Source organism: Blennius ocellaris, assembly GCF_963422515.1.
Source record: "Blennius ocellaris genome assembly, chromosome: 23".
NCBI classification, from domain to species: Eukaryota; Metazoa; Chordata; class Actinopteri; order Blenniiformes; family Blenniidae; genus Blennius; species Blennius ocellaris.
Window position 1 is genome coordinate 8,559,597 of NC_137672.1, and position 19,621 is coordinate 8,579,217.

Consider the following 19,621-nt stretch of genomic DNA (forward strand, 5'->3'; position numbering starts at 1 on the left):
TTGGCTCACAAAGCAGCGTTCAGTGTAATGTAATGCCTCCGCCGTTGCCAATATGGGATACTGGCTCCACTCCTGTCTCAATAAAATGCAACGCGTTCTTATGGGATGCACAAATATAGCGATATGACTTTTAATCTGTGAAATATTAACGCATTGAATAGGAGTTTTTGCCATTATGAGAACTCTCCTGTGTTATAAAAGCATAGTCTTTGCAGAATTTGGCCTTCTGACACCAGGGGTAACGACACAGAAGCCTTTTTTTTTTTTTTTTAGATGCGTCGTGGGGAATGTTGTAGGATTTAGCATCGTTCGTGAATTAATAAATCGTGTTGTTCCCATTTTGCTTCGACGAAACACTATTGATTGGACGTCGGTCACGAACGATCGCATTGCGCGTCGTTCATACGTTTACAAGAGCTGGTGGAGCTGGAAAGGTGGAGATGAAATAAAAAAACTGATTCACGCCGTCGACATAATTGTCTTCAGAGATCTCCGTTGCCTTATAAAAAGATATTCCTTTATTAAAGGCACTCGTCTTTGATATTATTTGTGCTGACGTGGACATATGGAAGTTATAGTGCCACCTTGTTAAATGGCAATTAAATGGCGATGAGTCTCCGGAGTTGCAGCAGCGTGCACACAAATCACCTTCTACTGAATATAAAAAAATAAAATAAAAAAAAAGCAAACAGAGCTTCAAGGGATGTGCAGATTATCTGGACTTCCTCCAGGAGGGAGGCTGCAGCATTAGTCCCGCCCCTTATTACCGTTAAAAATAGAAATGCTTACAAATAAATTATTTGGGTTGTTTGAGCCGTTTTATTCTTCTCCGATCCAACGTTGTCGTGCTTATCTACAAGATTGTTTCTAATCAGTTCAGGATTCTATATTGAAATCAATGGCGGCTCACGCAAAAGACGTGAGCAGGACATTGAAAGTTGGACTCGGGAAGCGAGAGAGAGAGACGCTATCCGAGCTCGTCCACGATGTGATTTATGACTTTTTTTGCTTGGCGCTATAATCAGAACTCTGTTCACTTATAAGGCGGGGATTAAAGGTGAGGCTGCCTCGGCCTCCTGCCGCATTGTTTTGGGCCGTGACGCTCAAGAAGTCCCGAAACTTCACGGGGACGTGACTCCGAACCGCCGCAAGCGTCCACCCAAACCGCTTTTTATCCCCCCCCCCCCCCAACTTCACTTGTTTCGCAGAGCGGCTCCCGTCCGCCATTTGACTCTACCGCCACCGTGTCCTCCCACTGTCTCACTTTCTCGCCGTCTCCCCTCGCTCGCTCTCCTCCCGCCGCCTCGCTGTCTGTCTGTCTGTCTGTCCTTGTGCCCGGGGTTTTTTCGACTTGGCGTGGTTCCTGTTTGTTTTCAGCCATTTTGGGGACTTGCAGTGCTCGTAACAAACTGCTTAAATGGCGTCCTCTTGCTTGCTTGCTCTCTCACTCTGTCTCCCTCTGCCTCTCCCTCCCCTCTCCCTATCGCTGGGCTTTGTGTATATAAAGTAGTGTGTGTGTGTGTGTGTGTGTGTGTGTGCGTGCGTGCGTGTGTGTGTGTGTGTCAGACTGAGGGAACAACACTTCCAAATAAAAAGAAGATTGGATTCAGTGGGGGGAGAGAGTCGGTTGGGGGGGGGGGGGTGCAGAGGAGGGTATTCACTTGCTGGAAGAAAAAAAAAAGAAAAAAAAGAGCAAAAACACTAAGAATCGTGTGTCAGAGGCAAAAACTGGAGTGAGAGAGGAGAAAGAAAAGGGGAGTGAGGGAGAGCAAGCAAGTTTGAGTGTGAGAATCGCTCCTGCTCTCTGTCTTCACACACTGCTGCCTGTATGTGTGTGTGTGTGTGTGTGTGTGTGTGTGTGTCTGTGTGTGTGTGCACACCGCCTCTCCCTGCGCGCTCTCTCTCTCTCCCTCTCTCTCTCTCACTCTCTCCCTCACACACTCAGACGTGCGCATACACAGACCAAGGGGGAGAGACAGAGAGAGAGAGAGCGAGCGAGCGAGAGAGAGAGGGAGGGAGAGAGAGAGAGGGAGGGAGAGGGAGAGAGGGAGTGTGAGGGGAGAGAACACATCGCAGCAGAGATGCAGCAGGAGGTTTTCCGAGGTACGTTCTCTTGTATGCTTGCCTTCCTGAGAGACAGACAGAGGGAATAAGAAGGAAGCGAGGCTGAATTCTTGTTGTTTCCCTGCTTGTTTGTTTTTTTTTGTTTGTTTTTGTTTTTGTTTTTTTTTAACCACCACCCCCCCCCACCCCCCCCCCCCCCCCCCCCCCCCCCCCCCCTCCTCCACCCCCTGCTTTCTCCCCCTGCTGCTGTAGCGGCGATTGCTCTGCGCGTGAAGAGGAAGAAAAGGTTTTTATTTTACTGTGTTGGGGCGTGAGTGCTGGTGGGTGTGTGTATTTATGCAATGTGCGCTTGTGGAAGCGTATTCACGTCTGTGTGCCTGTGCTGGGTCTGCGTGTGTGTGTGTGTGTGCGCGTGTGTGTGTGTGTGTGCGTGCGTGTGCGTGCGTGCCAGTAACAGGCCTCGTCTCCCTCATCCTCCCCTCTCTGTCGCTGGCGCACCACGCAGTTTCTTTTTCAAGAGCGATGACTCGCTTTGAGATTGTGATGAAACTTTTAATTTATCGTGAGCCTCTCGCGTCGGTGATTCACCGCCGGATCGGCGAGGGCGGGCCGGGCGGTCTTATCGCATCAGAGCAGGGCTTGAACATGACGTGAAATTTTGTTTTGAGGGGGTCCTAAACGCGGTGGGCCGAGCCTCCCTGCCGCCTGCCTGCGAACTTAACTGACAACACGAGAACAAGTGTTTTGTAGGCGGACAAAGTTGGATGCGGCCGAAAGGTAAACATCCCCACTTCTGTCAACTGATTTTTGTCTCTTATTTTGGTTTTGAGCCGCCCAGTGTGTCCTCCATTTTAGCTGCTTGTTTTTTTTTTTTTTTTCCTCTCTCCCTTTTTTGTGTGCGTGTTGGAGGTTACCTCACGTAGAGCAGCAGAGGGCATATTGACGTCCCCGGTCCTGTTGTTGCTGCTTCCTTCAGCCTTACTCTTTTTCTTTTTTTCTCTTTTTTCCAAAACAACAAAGCATCTGCTGCCAACTATTCTCACATTCCTGCTCTCTGTGGATGCCAAGCCCCCCCCCCCCCCCCCCCCCCACCCCCCCATGCTCAATGTATGGAAAATATGATCCACACTGCCACAGGGTTAGGGGTCATAGGTCAGACAATAGGAAATGTAGCTTGTGGCGTCAAGTAAAGCGGATGTTGTCATAACAGGTCTGTCACATGTGGGTCACGGATTTATTTTTATTTTTTTTGTGAGTTTTATTATTTTTCTGTATAAGATGGTTAGAGGAAATGTTGCCATCACATGCTTGGTTGTTGTTTACATAGTTTTTTTTTTTTTTTAACACTGCAAACATAAAGGATGTGGACGAAGTCAGGAAGCCGGTGCGGCGCCTCGCTTTGCTCCTCTGCCCACATTTGTACTTGCAGTTCGTAGTGATCTGTAACACGCCGCTGTCGGTTCGAGCTTTTAACACCCCGAGGTTCCTAAGCTGTTCGAAGAGTAATGACTCCGGCGGGGGGCTTCCGCACCCTCTTCGACGGGGACGTTGTGCGAAATGGAAAATCATTTTGGGGGGGAGAAATCACCTCGGGGGGGGGGGAAAGGTCATCGGCGTGGTCGCGACTGCTCTCCAAGGGGGTGCTTTTCTTTTTTTTTACCGGATCTCCCCGCTTCGTGACGCGTCCCGTGATTCTGTAGCGAGCCAGCAGGAATTATGGGAATTACGTGTCGGGTGAGGGGGGGGGAGTTAGCGGAGCATGGCGAGTGTGCTGCGCTTCAGACACGGGCCGGTTCGCTTGGTGCGTGGAGTGGCATTCGAAAACACCACGATACAACAGTTGACACACAGGGGTGGGGGTGGTGGTGGTGGGGGGGGGGGGGCACAGTCAGTCAGTCAGTCAGTCAGTCAGTCAGTCACGCTGAGGGGATCTGAAAGACAGGGAAACCATAAAATGTGAACACGGGGATTGATGCGTTTGAAGTTACCCCTACCTCCCTCGCTCACGCCACCACAACCACCACAACCACTCCCCGACCCATACCAACTTCCCCTTCACCTCCTCCCTCCGTTCCTCCCTCCCTCTCTCCCATCTGGCCGGCTCCACCACGCTCTCTTGGCCGGGGGGTTGTGGAGAGTTCAGTAGCTGCTCTTGCTAACGATGTGCCCCCCCCTTAAAGCACCCACACATGCACACACACACACACACACACACACACACACACATCTTTTTACAGAGCAACTGCTGCTTCGATAGTTAGGCCCCTCTGGCTGCCCCTCGCTGGGGAGAAAGCCCAACCAATACCTTCCTCTTCCCACATGCTCCTCGCCGCTGGCTCACCGGCTGGAGCACCGAGGCCCCCGACATTCCGGCTCGCAGCCTCCCCCCCCCCACCGACACACACACACACACACACACAGAATGACACCGAAAATCCTTTTAGTAATAATAACACTGTGGTCAACAATTAGGCTGCTGAATGCAATGTTATTATTGCTTATTGAATACTGTGATATTAATGACACGGGTAATTCATTTTTCACATCTTCCAGAACCTCCCTGACGTAGGTTTTCCTCTATCACAGTATTAGAGGTTGTTTACTTGATACGGCGTCCTCTTTGCACCCCCCCCCAGTTCACCCTGAAACGAGCGGCCGCAGCTTCTGTCTCCAAACGATTCTCCCCTCTCCCTTATAAACAACTTTATGCCCGGCTGCTTCCCCTCGTCCCCCTCTTTCAATGGCGCTGAGCCTGCCGCAAGATCAAGTGCTTGTAATTTGACACCAGCCTCATTGTGCTTTACCGTTGTGCCTGGGGTCGATGACCATATTAGGAAATCCATAATGAATCGATATCGGATTTTCTAGTGCAGTACATACTGAAAGAATACAAATGAGTTGTATAAACATGTAGGGAACCACAATATATTGACACCCCGGCCACATTTAACATTATATACAAGACATAAATAAGTTTTTCGAATGAGTTGTTTGCATGAGGCAGGTTCATTTTCCAATTTCAACTCAGAGTGAAGGGATTTCTGTCATCTGAACACTGCTTGCAATGGCAGGCATAGCATTTTTTTTTTTATGCTTCTCAATACGAGCAGCGACTTTGTTGATGGTGACTAAAATAAAACTTTCACCAAATTGTGGCCAGAAATGGCGAGAGTGCCGGAAACCACAGAGGTGGCTAAATCATTTTAGCAGCGCTCGAGAGTGTTTAAAACCTTTTAATGAGGCATAGGTACAAGTGTTAGCTACTTACACTATAATGAATACCACATTAAGTGAAGCTAAAGAGCATTAAAAGTGTAATTTGCTGTAACCAAACTTTTACTCCTCAATTAGGAAGATTTATTTGTTTTAGCGTTGTCTTTGTACTGCGTAAAATAACATGTTGATGAAAAAAAAAAAACAACTTGTGAGTTAGAAGCAGGTGGGGGAAAAAAAGCGTGTTTGAATGGATGAACCGAATCCAAACAGTTTATTTGTCGACCAGTCGAAGGACCAGTAAGGAATAAACAGATTGCTTCACGTCTGGTTCAAGTTGATGTATCAGCCAAACTCCTCTGCCATCCTGCCTTATGTTATTATGCAAGGCCACTTAAGCCGCGTTGGGATTGGTGGTGACTTTTCTTCAAAAGTACAGCGTAATGGTTTTTACTGTCATGAAGGCATCCACGTTTTTTCGCCAGCTCGTTGGAAATAATTTCAAATACGGAAAAAACCTCAACTTTGAATTAGTGGCAAAATTCAAGCCGATAAAAAAAAAAAAAATACTGTATTTTATTTTCTATTAGATCGTTTCTAAAAAGTGACTATAAAGGAAAGGCTAAATGGGCTCGGTTCTGCTTTTAGGAATATTCTATAAATGTCAGACTGACCTAGTCAGAATCAATAGCAGAGTTTACTTTTCTCACATTTGTCATTCGATATGGAATACAAACTGGAACACAACGAGCTGAACGTGAGACTTTGTTCCCTCGGCCCGCCACTAAAGAGACTGTCTCGTCATATGAAATTTATTGCATTTGGTGAAAAGGTTAATCAAGTTTACAGGAATTTAGTTAGTAATTTGTTCTGCTCCGGCTGAGCACCTGTTCATGCTGTGTGGTTTCTTAAGCGCCACGAGCACAAATAGATGAACACTTCATGGGCCAACCGGCGTGTTCCTTTTTTTTGCACGGAGCATCCTGTTGCAGAGAAAGTGTGGGAACAGTGAGGCTGTTTATTTTAGATACATTTTTGTTGTTGTTGTTGTTGTTTTAAGTTCCTCATGGTCATATCTGTGCGCCTGTGAGTTCGCCTGTGAGTCGGCGAAGACATAGGAACGAGTGTTTTTTCCGCGCGCGTTCTTCTGCGAGCATACGTGTACATTCAGTCCGCTCAACGAGCGCGCGAACGCCACCTGTGACAAGCCAGACTGCATGTCGTGCTGGCTGGGCTTATACAGCAGGCCGCGTGCGTCACAGGCGGATCAAGAAAAAGGAGCGAGGGGGCGTCGTACGCATTTTCCTGTCCGCGGCTCAGGCGCCAGATGAGACGGTGAAATTTTTAGCCTCAGCGACGTCTCTCTCAGCGTGTCCGCCCACTTGTAGCAGACTGGCGCTTGCCGTGAGGGATTTCCTGCACATCTATCGCTCAGCGAATATCAGTGACGATAACGGCGCGTCTCCATGCAAGAAGGACAGAACATCCAGAGCCTCGCGACGCAGGCTCGCGTCTCTATTCTGATCTTCAATATGCAGAAACATCATCGATTGCCGGCACAACAAAACAAAAAAGAAGAACCTGCAGTTTGCATTAAGTGCATCAATAATAGACACTTCTGTTTTCCTTTTTGTTGATTGTACATCAGTCTAGCTGTCGGCCAGCGTGAGGCCGAGATGCACTCTGATTCACCTCTTAGTTTGAATATCATTTACAAGTGGGCCCGTCCGTGTTAAACTACTTTGTTTATGCCTGTGTGTCTCGCCCGCGGGCATGTGAGGGTGTATGCACAGTTCATGTATGCATTGTGTGTCAGTTTTCTCGAGCTCCTGTCTGTGTGACAGCGCGGCGTGTCTGACTGTTCCTGCTTCAATACACCCCCCACCACAACCCTCACGCTGCTTCTCCCTTTTTCTGTCACCCTTTCACTCTCCCTCATCCTCTCACCCTTTGTCTCACCCTCTCTCTCTCTCTCTCTCTCTCTCTCTGTATCACTCTGTCTCTGTGTGTCCCTCTCTCTCTCTCTCTCTCTCTCTCTCTCTCTCCCTCCTCTTCCCTCTGCAATAACAGTGCTGACCTAGTTTCTGCCTGTTCAGAGCTGCCTGTGGAATTTTACAGCGGCCTGCCTTCCTGGCTGCTTTGCTGCTTGAAAATGAAGGCAAAAAAGCATGACTGAGGATTTTTTTTTTCCCTCCTTGTCGCATCATTACAGACATGAACTATCCCCTCTTTTATCCCCCAGTTTGCCCGACCTAAACAGAAGGACCCATTTTAAACAAGTGATAACAGCAAGCTGGCGAATGTGAATCTGCAGCTTTCGCGTGTTTGGGGAATTGCAGCAGCTCTGCATCCGCAACCGTCGTGGTCCAATTAGAATGAAAATGAGAAAAGCCCGTCGCTCATCTTCTGCCGTTTGGCTGAGATTGTACCGGATGCGAAGAAAAACAGCCCTTAAAGATGTTCGAGCATGCGATCGTTCTCCTTTCGCCGCTTTCCTTCCCTCCGCCTTCCCAAATAAATGGTTAGAGTCATGCCTGGCAAATAGTAGCCACTGCCAGGAATGGCTAACAAGGCCGTTGCTCAAATTGCAAGAGAGCGGGTGATTATTTTTATGTGCATCGCAGACCCGGATCTAAGTCAGCACTCTATTCTGAGGGAATCTTGATTAAATCTAAACGCCTTCCAATTAGGCAGAGGGAATGTTGTGTCACAGCCGAGAGAGATGGATCTCTGGAATGTGTGTCTGAAAGCTTGGCTGTGGCACGCTGAAATCCAAACCAGCGCTGCCGCAGATTCATTCCTTCCCCCTGCCCTCTCCCTCCTTTCACTCACAATTCCGGGCTGAGCAGTTGGAGTTCAGCGTTACTGGGGCATTTGGGTGTGTGTGTGTGTGTGTGTGTGTGTGTGTGTGTGTGTGTGTGTGTGTGTGTGTGTGTGTGTGTGTGTGTGTGTGTGTGTGTGTGTGTGTGTGTGTGTGTGTGTGTGTGTTTTTTCTACAGTTTTCCATGAGATTCAAGATTTATTCTCCAAATGTTTTGAGTGCAATGTAAATTTTAGTTACTTTTGTTGGATGAAAAGTGAATGTTGTGCCTTTTTTTTTCTTTCTATTTTGTTGCTAAAACTATGTTTCTGACTTATCTTTTTAGGTTTCGGGGGCCGGTCATGGTGTCCGGTGAGAAGGTGTGGGACCCCCTCCATGAGGGCCTTATTCAGCCACGTCTGAGTGAACAACGCCTGGCTCCTGGACTAGTTCCCCTCTGCAACCCCATACCTACTGCAACTAAGGACACCACATTTCACCAAAGTCAGCGCCTGTTATCTTTGTCTTCCCCACCACTGTCATCAGTGGCACTGAACACCCCTTGCCCATTCCAAGCCTCCTCACAGGTAGATTTGCACAGATCAAAGACTGCGGGACGACATAAACCTGTCCGCTGTCTTGGTGTGGCCCCTCGGTCTGAAGAGGGGGAGGCTGAAGCTGAACAATTCAAGATGAAGGGCAAAAAGTTTGGAGGCCGGGGAGAGGCCACGATGGAGGACAGGCTGGAGGATGTAGGTGATGGACCTAAAAATGCAAAAATCACCCTAAGCTTCCCGCTGAGTGCAGCTCCCCTGCCGACCTCTTTGACCTCTCCGAACCACAGTCATAGCTCTTCCTCATCCTCCCCTTCCCCGCACAGACGGCGAACGTCCTCTAAAAACTCAGACAAAGGGTCACTGTGGAAACTGGACGCCACCATGGATGTAAAGCACAGACCTTTTAAGCCCCCGAGACATGACAGTTCTCCGTCCTCCTCGCCCTCCTCCTCCTCATCTCCCATGAGCGGCCATGGACTCATCAGGAAGGATATAAAATCCCCGCCTCCTCTAAAATGCTCCAAACTAAATTCAGAGACTCAGTTTCATAGGTCACCGCCGAGGTCCTCTGGTGTCGCTTTAGGGGGCTGTTACGGTGGAGACGGATTTGATGAGAGGCACAGGTTGGCCAACGGCACCGCCTCTCCCTCTCAAACTGCTCAAATCCTCTTTAGTCTGGGAGCCTCAGCCTATCAGAGGGGGGGGGACGCAGAGAGGAGGGAGAAGATGTCGGGGAGACCAGCTGGGAAAGCGGGAAGCCCACCTGGCCCAAGTCTACACTCGCCCCCTCTCCATCTACCACCCCCCTTGCCACCACCACCTCCTCCCCCCTCCGAGGGCCTCACTGCACCCCCCCACTCGTCCTCCTTTTCTCCCACTGACAGCCTCAAACCGGAGCTGATATGTGGGGTCTGCCATCGCCTTTTCAGTTCCGCCTCCTCCCTCACAGTTCACATGCGGCTGCATCGTGGAAGCCGCGCCCTCTGTTGCCGCTGTTGTGGCAAAGTCTTCATCCACAGCAAGAGACTGCAATCCCACGAGGCCTCCTGCAGGGTGCCAGGTCTACACTCCAACAGCCTGCGCCCTCCTTCTCTCGCTGTGCAACCAAAGGAGGAACCATTAGAGGAGGGTGAGGTGAGAGTGGAGGGAGGAGTGATTGTGGGAGAAACAGACATCAGCAAGGCGCGGCCCGGGAAGAAAGCGCGAAGCCTCCTGGCACGTATCCAAGGTGATGATGCAGCAGCCGCAGATCTCCTAGCGGGTGATGAGCACCATTTTGTGAAGGTGGTAGATGGCAATGTCATTTATTTTTGCTCCGTGTGCGAGCGGTCCTACATGACCCTGTCCAGTCTGAAGCGTCACTCAAATGTACACTCATGGCGACGCAAATATCCATGCCATTACTGCGACAAAGTCTTTGCCCTGGCTGAGTATCGTACCAAGCATGAGGTGTGGCACACGGGAGAGCGTCGATACCAGTGCATCTTCTGTTGGGATGCTTTTGCCACCTACTACAATCTGAAAACACACCAGAAGACAATTCATGGGATTAATCCCAGCCTCATCTCTAGTGAAAAGACAGCAAACGGGGGCTATAAACAAAAAGCTAATGCCCTCAAACTGTACCGCCTTCTCCCAATGCGCTCCCAGAAGAGACCCTACAAGACCTACAGTGACAGTTTGCATAATGGCTTGCTGCTGACACCAACTGAAACATCTTCCCTCTCACTGCCTGGCCTGGGCTGCACTCTGGGCCCTGGGGACCTACAAAGCCTCATTGGTGGGGCCCACCCTCAAAGTGTAAAGCCTGACCCAGATGCCTTCCCTGACAGCTTCCCTGTTTCTGTGGCTGCTGAGCACAGAGACCTCTCTGCACTAACACCCCTCCCCCAGATGGATGTGCCCAAAGTTAGAAAACACGAGAGTGAGGCCCTTGAGTCAGAACAGGGGAGAGGTAGTGGCAGCTTCAAAACGTCCAACAGCAGCAAAACCAAACCTCTTAAGGCTGGCCGGGGCACAGAAACAAACACGCCTTCTGTGATAACATATGGCCACACAAAACCCTCCGTCATAGTTCATGGAACAGCAGTGTCCTCCTCTGTCATTGTGCATAGCAACCAAGTTACATCTGGTAGTGAAAAGAGCCCAGTAAGTTGCTCATCCCCTGAGACCAGTAGCAGTCACACTTTACACAAAGGTAGTCCTAGACCAATCAAAAAGCAAAGAGATAGTGCCGATAATCACAAGAAGAGGTCAAGAGAAAGTTCAGACACGACAGAAGAGGGCTCAAGAGGCAGAGAAGATGCAGAGACAGGCAGATTATTTTACAAATCGCGCAAGTCCCACAGCAAGAGCGACATATCCCATTCCAAGCAGCTGTCAGCATCTGTAGGGTCACAGGTCAAAGAGGCAGGGCCACTGTGCCAGATTACTGTACGTATTGGAGAGGAGGCTATAGTGAAACGCAGCATCTCTGAGACAGACCTCAGGAGAGACAAGAGCCTTTCCCCCCCTAAAGCTAAACGGAGTGAAACATCATCTGTGCGAGAAGCCAGGGAGCAACGCCACTCTCACTCTCACTCTCACTCCCACTCTCACTCCCACTCCCACCACCATCATAAGCATCGCCTCCAAAGCAGAGTCAGCATGGAAGAAGAAGGTGATAAGGATGGAGGCAACTATGAGGAGGAGGAGGAGGAGGACGAGGAGGACGAGGAGGAGGATGATGACGAGGAAGAGGAGGAGCAGGAGGAGGGGGTCAGGAAAAAGTCCAAATCCGCTAATGAAGTGAGGGAGTATTACTTCCGTCAGGAGGTGCGTGAACAAGACAGTGACCACGATACAGAAGATAATTTATGGCGACCTTACTACTCCTACAAGCCCAAGAGAAAAGCTCAAGCACATCTACAGAGGGTAAAGAGCTGGCAGAGAAAACTAAAGTTCAAACGTTCCATCCGACTGAAGAGGAGGGCAGAGAGACTCAAATGCCTTGTGAGTAAAGACACAGAGAGATCACAAGATGAAGAAGAGAATAGGACGATAGAGGAGGGGAAAAAAGCATCAAAATCCGACCGAGACAGGGGAGATGGATTTAAAAAGGAACGTCTGTCTACCACTGTAAAACAGAAAAAAAAAGATGCAGAGGAACAAGTTGAGGAAGCCTGTAATGAGGTTTCTCCCCCTCCCCTCTATTCTGCAAAGCCTTCTCTGTCTACCTCAGCAGCTCCGGCTGGAATAAAGAGGCGGCCTTGGACTAATGGGAATGCAGCAGAGTGTGGTACATGTGGCCGCTGGTTTTCGAGCCCCAGGAAGCGAGACAAACATGAGCTAAGCCATCTGCTGGAGTTTGTTTGCCTCTTCTGCCGGGCCACTTTCCCCTCAAGAGATAAGTTGGAAGACCACCAGAGAACGCAGCACCCCAAGCCTGCTGAGACACCCTCAGCACCCCCTAAAATTGAACAAGTTGAAGTGCCCAAAAGCAAATCTGTGCCAGAAATCACTAAGTATGAAGAAGACAAAGTAGGGAACGGAGGCTTAGGAGGGAGTAATTCTAGTCCACATCGCCTAAGTAGAAGAGCATTATCACGACACACCTGTCCTCAGTGTCACAAGGTGTGCAAGACATCGTCAGCACTAACTCGCCATATCAGACGCCATGAGTTAAGCAGTTCCCCAGAGAGAGAAAGGGAAGATAAAGTCTCTGAGCCGAAAACATCAGAGACATTTGTTAACCCCCTCAGCACAGACCAAGAGACAGAAAAAAGACATGCGCCAAGTGTTCCCTCTGTTTCAGTTATCAGCTATTCATCACCAGAGCCACATGGTAGCAGTGACTGTATGACATCCCAGCAGCATGAGGACCATATTGAACTCCCAGAAGAAAATCAGACGTCAGAATCCAGTCACAAACCTGAACCAAGAAAGCCTTCCGAGCCAGGGGCACAAATTACAGACCCACCATTAGAAAGCCCAGTTAACCTTACACCCAATAAACTTGAATACATGCCTGCGACACCCTCTAATATCCAGAGTGTGCTTGTAATGAACGGGCCCGAATGTCTTGACTACCGCACTCTGAGCAAAAAGAACCTCGACGGCCAGCTCCATAGAATACCCAGCCCTGCACACATCATGGCATCTGCCAACACCTCTCCAAATGTGCCCATGACATCACAGACCAGAATAACCACTGCTGCTCCTCCTGTTTCCATGACAACAGCTCCCAGCTCTGAGGGGGGATTTGTGAAACGGGATGGGGTCATTATGGACAGAGACCGGCAGGGCGGGATCTTCCTGCACGCGGGCTACAAGGAAGCACCTCTGGTCCAGGATCTAAGAGTCCCGTCACTGTCAAGAAGTCCCTCTCCTGAAGAAGCACAGGACCTGACCATGTCATCTATACTAGCCAGAGAGAGGGAGATGGAGAGACAAAAAGAAAAAGAGATGGAGGTAGAGAGGCAGAGAGAACAGGAACGGAACAGAGAAATTGAGAAAGAAAGGGACATTGAGAGAGAGAGAGCCCAGCAGATCAGTAGAGAAGCTCACACGTCAGAGGACCAAATTGCACTGTTGGTCCCCAAAGAGGAGCCCTTAAGCCCTGTGCCATCCCCCCAACGTATTCCCACTCAAACCACTACGAATGGACCCTCCACACACAGGCGCACTCCCAAGTCCCCTTGCCATTCCCCCTCAAATATTGGTCTGTTAGCTCAAGCCAATCGCCAGATTCACTCAAGTTCACAAGGACTCGACCGGCTCACGCTGCCCACTGGAGCAGCTGGTGCCGGTGACCGCCCCTCTGCCCACGCTCTGCTTCTCCCCCGAGCCCCGCAGCCACCTGAGCCAGACCATCCAGACATTGTTTCTTCCAGAGACTCGCAGCAAAGGGATGCCACCCCCATGGTTTACCCTTCCCAAGATTATCCGCTACCCCTCATTGTGCCGGACAGCTACCGCACTGGTAAGAAGCAAGAAGAAAGCCTGCTCATGTCCTCTTATCCACCTGGAGCGCTTCCTTTTGGCCCACTGGGAAAAGTGATGGTCCCTAATGGCGGGGACCTGGCCAAGCTGCCATTCTATCCGGACCCCTACCAGCTGCTTTACGGGCCCCAGCTACTGGCCTATCCATATAACTTGGCAGCATTACCCGTGGCTTTGAATATGATGGCACCTGGGGGGGACAAAGTGGAGCCTCTGCCATTCCTCCCTGCCATCTTCAATTACGCAGCCACTGCTGGGCCTTATATGGGTGCAGCTCCTCACCCTCTTGTGGCGAATCCCAGCCTCTACAGCAGCAGCGGCGGCAGCAAAAAGCAACGAGACAGCAGCAGCAGCAAACCGTAGAAGCGCTTTAAGGAATATTTTTCAGTGGGGACGGCTGGGAGTGGGAGGGGTGCGTGCTCACTGGGTCACTGAGTTCACTCGCACAGCACCCTTGCCATTCTTTTATTCCACAGCGATCCGAGCATTACGGTAGGAGGTGTGAAGGGAGAAGGAGCAAAGAAATGAAGCAATGGGATAGTATATATTTAGATATATATGTATATATTTATACATATTGTATATATATATATATACATATATGTTTAAATATAGGATATATATATCCTGCTCATCCACCTCCACGTCTCTCCCGTCTGGCTGTAATGTGTCGTAGTTCTAGAGCTTGATTAATCTTCCTCTCTGACTCGTTATATTGTCTATAATATAAGAATAAGAACTGCTAACAGGGTGTGTATTGTGTGGAGAAAAAAAATTTAGTTCAGTCTACTTCCCTTTATAGTCACCGCATAATGAGGATGAACGCTCTTCTGGGAGAGCTTCTATGGGAAAAGATACAGGATAAGACAGAAGAGTCCTCATTCAGCGCAGTTGAAGATGGAGCGTTTAAGGAACTTTGTGTATTTTTGTATGAGAACACAGGTGCATCCTGTTGTCAAACTGTCTGTGAAAGTTATATATGAGCATGTACATGCACACATATGTAGGGATTTGTGCATGCAGGGCTGGGCTGCAGCAGGTATTACTGTGTATGAGTGAAAGCTGGTGTGTGTGTGCGTGTGTGTGTGTGTGTATGTGTGCGTGTATGCGTGTGTGAGAGATGTGGGTGAATGACGAGATCATTCCGTTTTAGACACACACAGCATTCCTACTCTAGTCGAGAAAAGGCTACGGTAGGTCCATGTGCATAAGTGCATTTAGAAAAGGATTCCTCATAGTTAAAATCGTCGAAAAGTCAAAGGCATAGCTGGACATGAGTCTGTGACAAAGACTGATCATCTGAGCTCCGAGGTCTCGACAGGAATAGCGACTCCGTGTCCTGATGACACTGTAGGATCTTGTATAGCATTCACCATGGGTAAACCTTATGTGCACAAAATAGACAAGTAGTGGTCACTTAACGGGGACACTTGTAGCTGCTTTGGAAAATGTAGCTGGCCACTGGGTAAGAATTAAAGGCTGGTAGAACATTGCACTTCTGTTTTTTTTTTTTTTTTTTTTTTTTTCATCTCATTTCCTTCAAATGAAAAAGGAAAAGAAAATTTATAAAATGCCAGTCAGCCTTCATCTTGTGTAGCTTTTTCCTCTTTAATTGGAAGAGGAAAAGGCTCCATTTCCTAAGCCAGGAGGAAGACGAGCAACAGCAGAGAACGAAACAAGCAAAAATGGATTCAGGGTATCGCATATTTCTGGATAGGAAGAGAAATATATAAATGGGCACAAAACTGTCAGACTCTGAATCGGAAGGTCGCGCAGGAAATGACACTGGGGTTGAAATGAGGTTGTCGTGCTCGCCTGAACAAGGAGAGACTGGAAAAAAAAAAAAAAACGTCTGAACTATTTCCCTTCCTGCCCTGCGTCACTTACCAAGAGGCGGGGAAAAGGCAAAGCTCGGCAGCCAAAGTGGTGGCCGAAACTCTCCAGACGCCCTCCCGGGGGTCTTTTTTTTGTTTTGTTTTTTGTTACATGTGATGTTATCTCTACATGTTTGTTTTGTTAAACTATGTTGTTGTTTATGTTGTTTAGCCCTCTTACCGGATGGAAGTGGCTTCAGTGAAAAAAAAAAAGAAAAAAAAAAAAGGGGGGAGTATATTTTAAGATATGAATGTAAATTTAGTCATGAGGTTAATGAAGTACAGCTGCATTAATGGTAGAGTTGGTTTCAGTTCCTTTTTTTTTGTTTTGTTTTGTTTTGTTTTTGTTTTTGTTTCGTTTCTGTTTTGACACAAATAACCTGTCAAAGAACTGTATAACGTCTGGTATGCATATATACAGTAGTCCTAGGAACACATCAGTAAACTTGGGTTCTGTATCCACAACGCATGAGCAACACTTGCTTCCTAACCGTTTATATCCTCGGCAAATCTGGCATTGTGTGCACAGCTTTTTCTTTGTTTCATTTTATATTTCCTGGCCTTCTTCCATATCTCAGTTAATCATGTTTCAATCCATTATGGGCCTCTTTTCTTTTCTTTTTTTTTTTTTTGGGATAAACTTCCACAAAAACTTGCCGCCACAATAAGATCCCACATTTTAACGAGCTGTTTTCTCTCCCTCCTTGAGCGTGGACTCGCTCGCTGCACCTTTTTTTCCCCCCCGAGTGAAATACGTGTGTTTCTTGTGTGCGTGACGGTACTGGGGCGCCTTCTGGTTCGGGCAGGGGCGCTGAAATGCAGCGTGACCGGCTGCAGGGGTGGACGCGCGTCCCTCTCGGGTGTGGTTACAAGCCTTTTTGCGTGTTTGGGTACGTGTTTTGAGAGCGAGTGACAGCGTGAAAATGAAAAACCAAAACAAATCTGCCTAAGCAGCAAATCCCTTGGCAGTACATGGGCCACTTGTTATTCTTTTTTTTTTTGGGGGGGGGGGGGATTGACACTTTTCTGTGGGTTAGTTTCAGTGTAAAAAAAGCCTTGCTGTCTCCAATACACTATCTCAAGCCATTCCTGTAGATGGACATGTTTGTGTTTTTGGACCATTTCTTATGCCATAGTTTGCCATCATGGTTATCATACAGACCAAAAGCATGCAAATCGACGTATTGTAGTGACTGGACTGGAATCTGGTGGTAATATACAACTATTTACTGTATGTTTTAGTTTAAATGAATGTGCCTCTGCTTTGATATTTAAATAATTATCTATAGTAAGACGTGGATCCGCCAGATTTCAACTGTTAAGGTGCCTTGTTATGGCATAAGAAATTTGAATAGCTATATGAACATTTTTTTTCCTTGAGAAACGACGGTATGATTTGGAGATAGATTTCATGGCTTTGTTTGCTATGAAGCTGTTCATAGACGTAGGAGTGTGGCTAAACTGTTTTTTGGTATTGTGTACATGTCTAGGGTAATACTGTGCCATATAGAGCCCACAAAATATGTTAATGTTATTTTTAAAAGATGTTTTAATGTTGCCTGATGACTTTGTCTTTAGATTTGATACAAAGGCTTGTAGCCACAGCTCTCCCAAAGTCTGTAGTCTCCTATTTCCGACATTCTTCTCGTCTCTCCTTCTCCCCTTGTTACTGTCTCCCTTCCTTTCTCTTTGCTGCAATCAAACAAAAATAAAGTATTAACCTGATGACCCAATGAGATCGGCACAAGTTTGGTCTTGCCTTCTTTTTGTTTTGTTTTTCTAACCAATGTCTCAAGTATTCACTAAATCCTAATGACTGGTTTTTCATACAGTTGAAATTTAATGAGGTTTGACGCTGGTTATACTGGTTTTCTAAAAGAAAACAAAAATCGATAGGTGGCAACGTGAGTCAAATTCTGCAGAGTTTTCACAAAAGTCTCAAAGTACTTCAGTTATCGGGCCTCTTCACTGGTTTCCTGCAGCTTTCTGGGTTGATTTCAAAACGATTTGATTGGTTTTAAAAGCATTGCAAGGTCCTGCACCCTTATACCCGCCAGACTGTTGGTCTGAATTTGCTCCTAATCGTTCTCTCTGATCCTCTGGAGATGGCCTGTTCAACAAACCAGAGATTAGATATTGTAAAATATGTAAAATATATACGGTGGAGCAGCATTTTTTTTTTTTGTTTTCATGCTCCAATGTCCTGAAACAAACCGCCAGGCCCAAGTAAGATATACAATCTTTTGTCATTTTTGTGATTAGAGTCCCGGACATATTGCTTATCTTGCATTTTTTTTTTTTATGTCGGCTTATAAGTCACCCTTTATCATTTATTTTTGTCGCTGTCAACAATGAGAACATTTTGAGTTCTCAATACTCCTACTAAAATAATCTCCTTGTACTCTACTTTCCTATAACGTGCATTTTGAGGCTAATTGGTGGCTGTGAATTGGCCGCATGTGTGAAAATCTGTGGTGGGTGTCCAGAATGGCTTCACCCACAGTGAGCTGGGATCTTTTTTAGTTTTAGTTTTTCTCCTATTTTTCAGTGATTATTGTTGCGTATCTTTGGATTTTTTTTTTTTTTCTGAATTTACAATTAATACGTTGTACGAGGTGCATTGGTTGCTGCCATGAAAACCCAAAGCTGCTCAATGCTTCTTATTGGCAGAATCAGGAACTGACTTTTAATCCAGCAACTGACCCAAAACCTCCCCAATACTGACATCCAGTGGTTTAAAACAAGAACACCTGGTGAGACGGCTGTGCTCCCAGATGACACTTTAATAGGATTCATCAACATTTCCTATAGCTATTATTACCACACATTAAAATGGATGGAGGTGGCGTTTATAAAAGTAATCTTGTGTAAAACTTTCACATCAAATGTACAGCCTTTTCACAGCAGCATGGGCAAAATGTTCATACCAGTGACAGTAATGATGGTTCTTGTAGCATATATAGGCTTAGTTTGTATCATTTGCCTCTCTATAGTGGCTCTTTGAAAGTTAATTCTACTGAAAAATCCAGAAGAAACCATTTTATTTTATTTATTTATTTATTTAATCTGCATCTCCATTTTTTTTCCTTCACTTTTTGATTATGCTGCATCTTTGGGAGGCTCGTTGCTGTTAAATCGTTTGCTATGGTTGTTTATATTTCTTTTTTCCACCCACACATGTTCTCGTTGTCATTTACACTTGATTTTTCCTGCAGTTTAGGCCACTCTGGTTCGCATTTGACCGGTTTTTACAACCTTGTCTATTTGCTCTGTTGCCAATGACTTCCGCTCACATTATGTCACATGATTCGATTAGAATCTGTCCTGGCGTTGGCTCTGCGCTCCAGCTTTGAGTTTACAGGTCAGCTCTTTTATTTGGTGTTGTCAAATTTTGTCTCGACGTTGTTGCGTTGTTTCTCCAGTTCAATATTTCTTTGGCATCTTCCTGATTCTTTAGAATTAAAACAACTTGTGTTTGTTCTTAGCTTTGATTTGGGCGCCGATGGTTATATAAGCTATAAAGTTATATTTCTGGCCTCGGACCAAGAGCCTCATGACCTTTTGGTCCCTTAATCTTGTGCATTTAGTGATCTGTCCACACCACCCCAACCCACACAACTACTCTAAGATCGAAAGGGCAGAACATCGAAATGAATAAATGGAACACGGCCATGGATTTTCTCATCATCTGTAAATTCCCTGTCGTTACTGTGGCACGGTTTTGGTTTGTGCATGGGTGTCGCACTTTTCTTCGTACGTCACAGTGTTTGCCGCTTTCCTGGAATCAGACTGCATCAAGGGAAAGCAGCCAGCAAAAAAAAAGAAGAAGAAGAAAAAAAACCAAGTTCTGCGACTGGGAGCATAGTTCTCATCTCTCGCTCTTCCCTTTCACCGCAGTGCACACACACACACACACACACACACACTGACACACACACACAGACACACACACACACACTGAGTCACGGCCAGCAGCGGTGATTCAAGGTTCCTGTGTAATAGGTAAACACATCAGTGGGTTGACTGAGGTCACTCACCTGGCCTGCAGTTGTATCTGAGCTCCATGACTCACAGTGAAAGATCCTGACAGCTGAAGAGGATCATTTCTGCTTTCTCATCTTGTGATTATCACT

At 47.2% G+C, this 19,621-nt stretch overlaps 1 protein-coding gene across 2 annotated transcripts; it reads left to right on the forward strand.

Moving 5' to 3' along the window:
- Positions 1 to 2,062: 2,062 nt before the first annotated feature.
- Positions 2,063 to 17,235, forward strand: zbtb4 (zinc finger and BTB domain containing 4). 2 transcript variants are annotated; one of them, XM_080518765.1, is made up of 2 exons: positions 2,063 to 2,103; positions 8,424 to 17,235. In XM_080518765.1, exon 2 carries the CDS (start codon positions 8,440 to 8,442, stop codon positions 13,975 to 13,977), a length of 5,538 nt encoding a protein of 1,845 aa, XP_080374891.1. In that variant the 5' UTR covers positions 2,063 to 2,103; positions 8,424 to 8,439; the 3' UTR covers positions 13,978 to 17,235. The 2 variants fall into 2 exon arrangements, with proteins under 2 accessions (XP_080374891.1, XP_080374892.1); XM_080518766.1 differs by lacking the exon at positions 2,063 to 2,103 and adding an exon at positions 2,742 to 2,841.
- Positions 17,236 to 19,621: the final 2,386 nt, after the last annotated feature.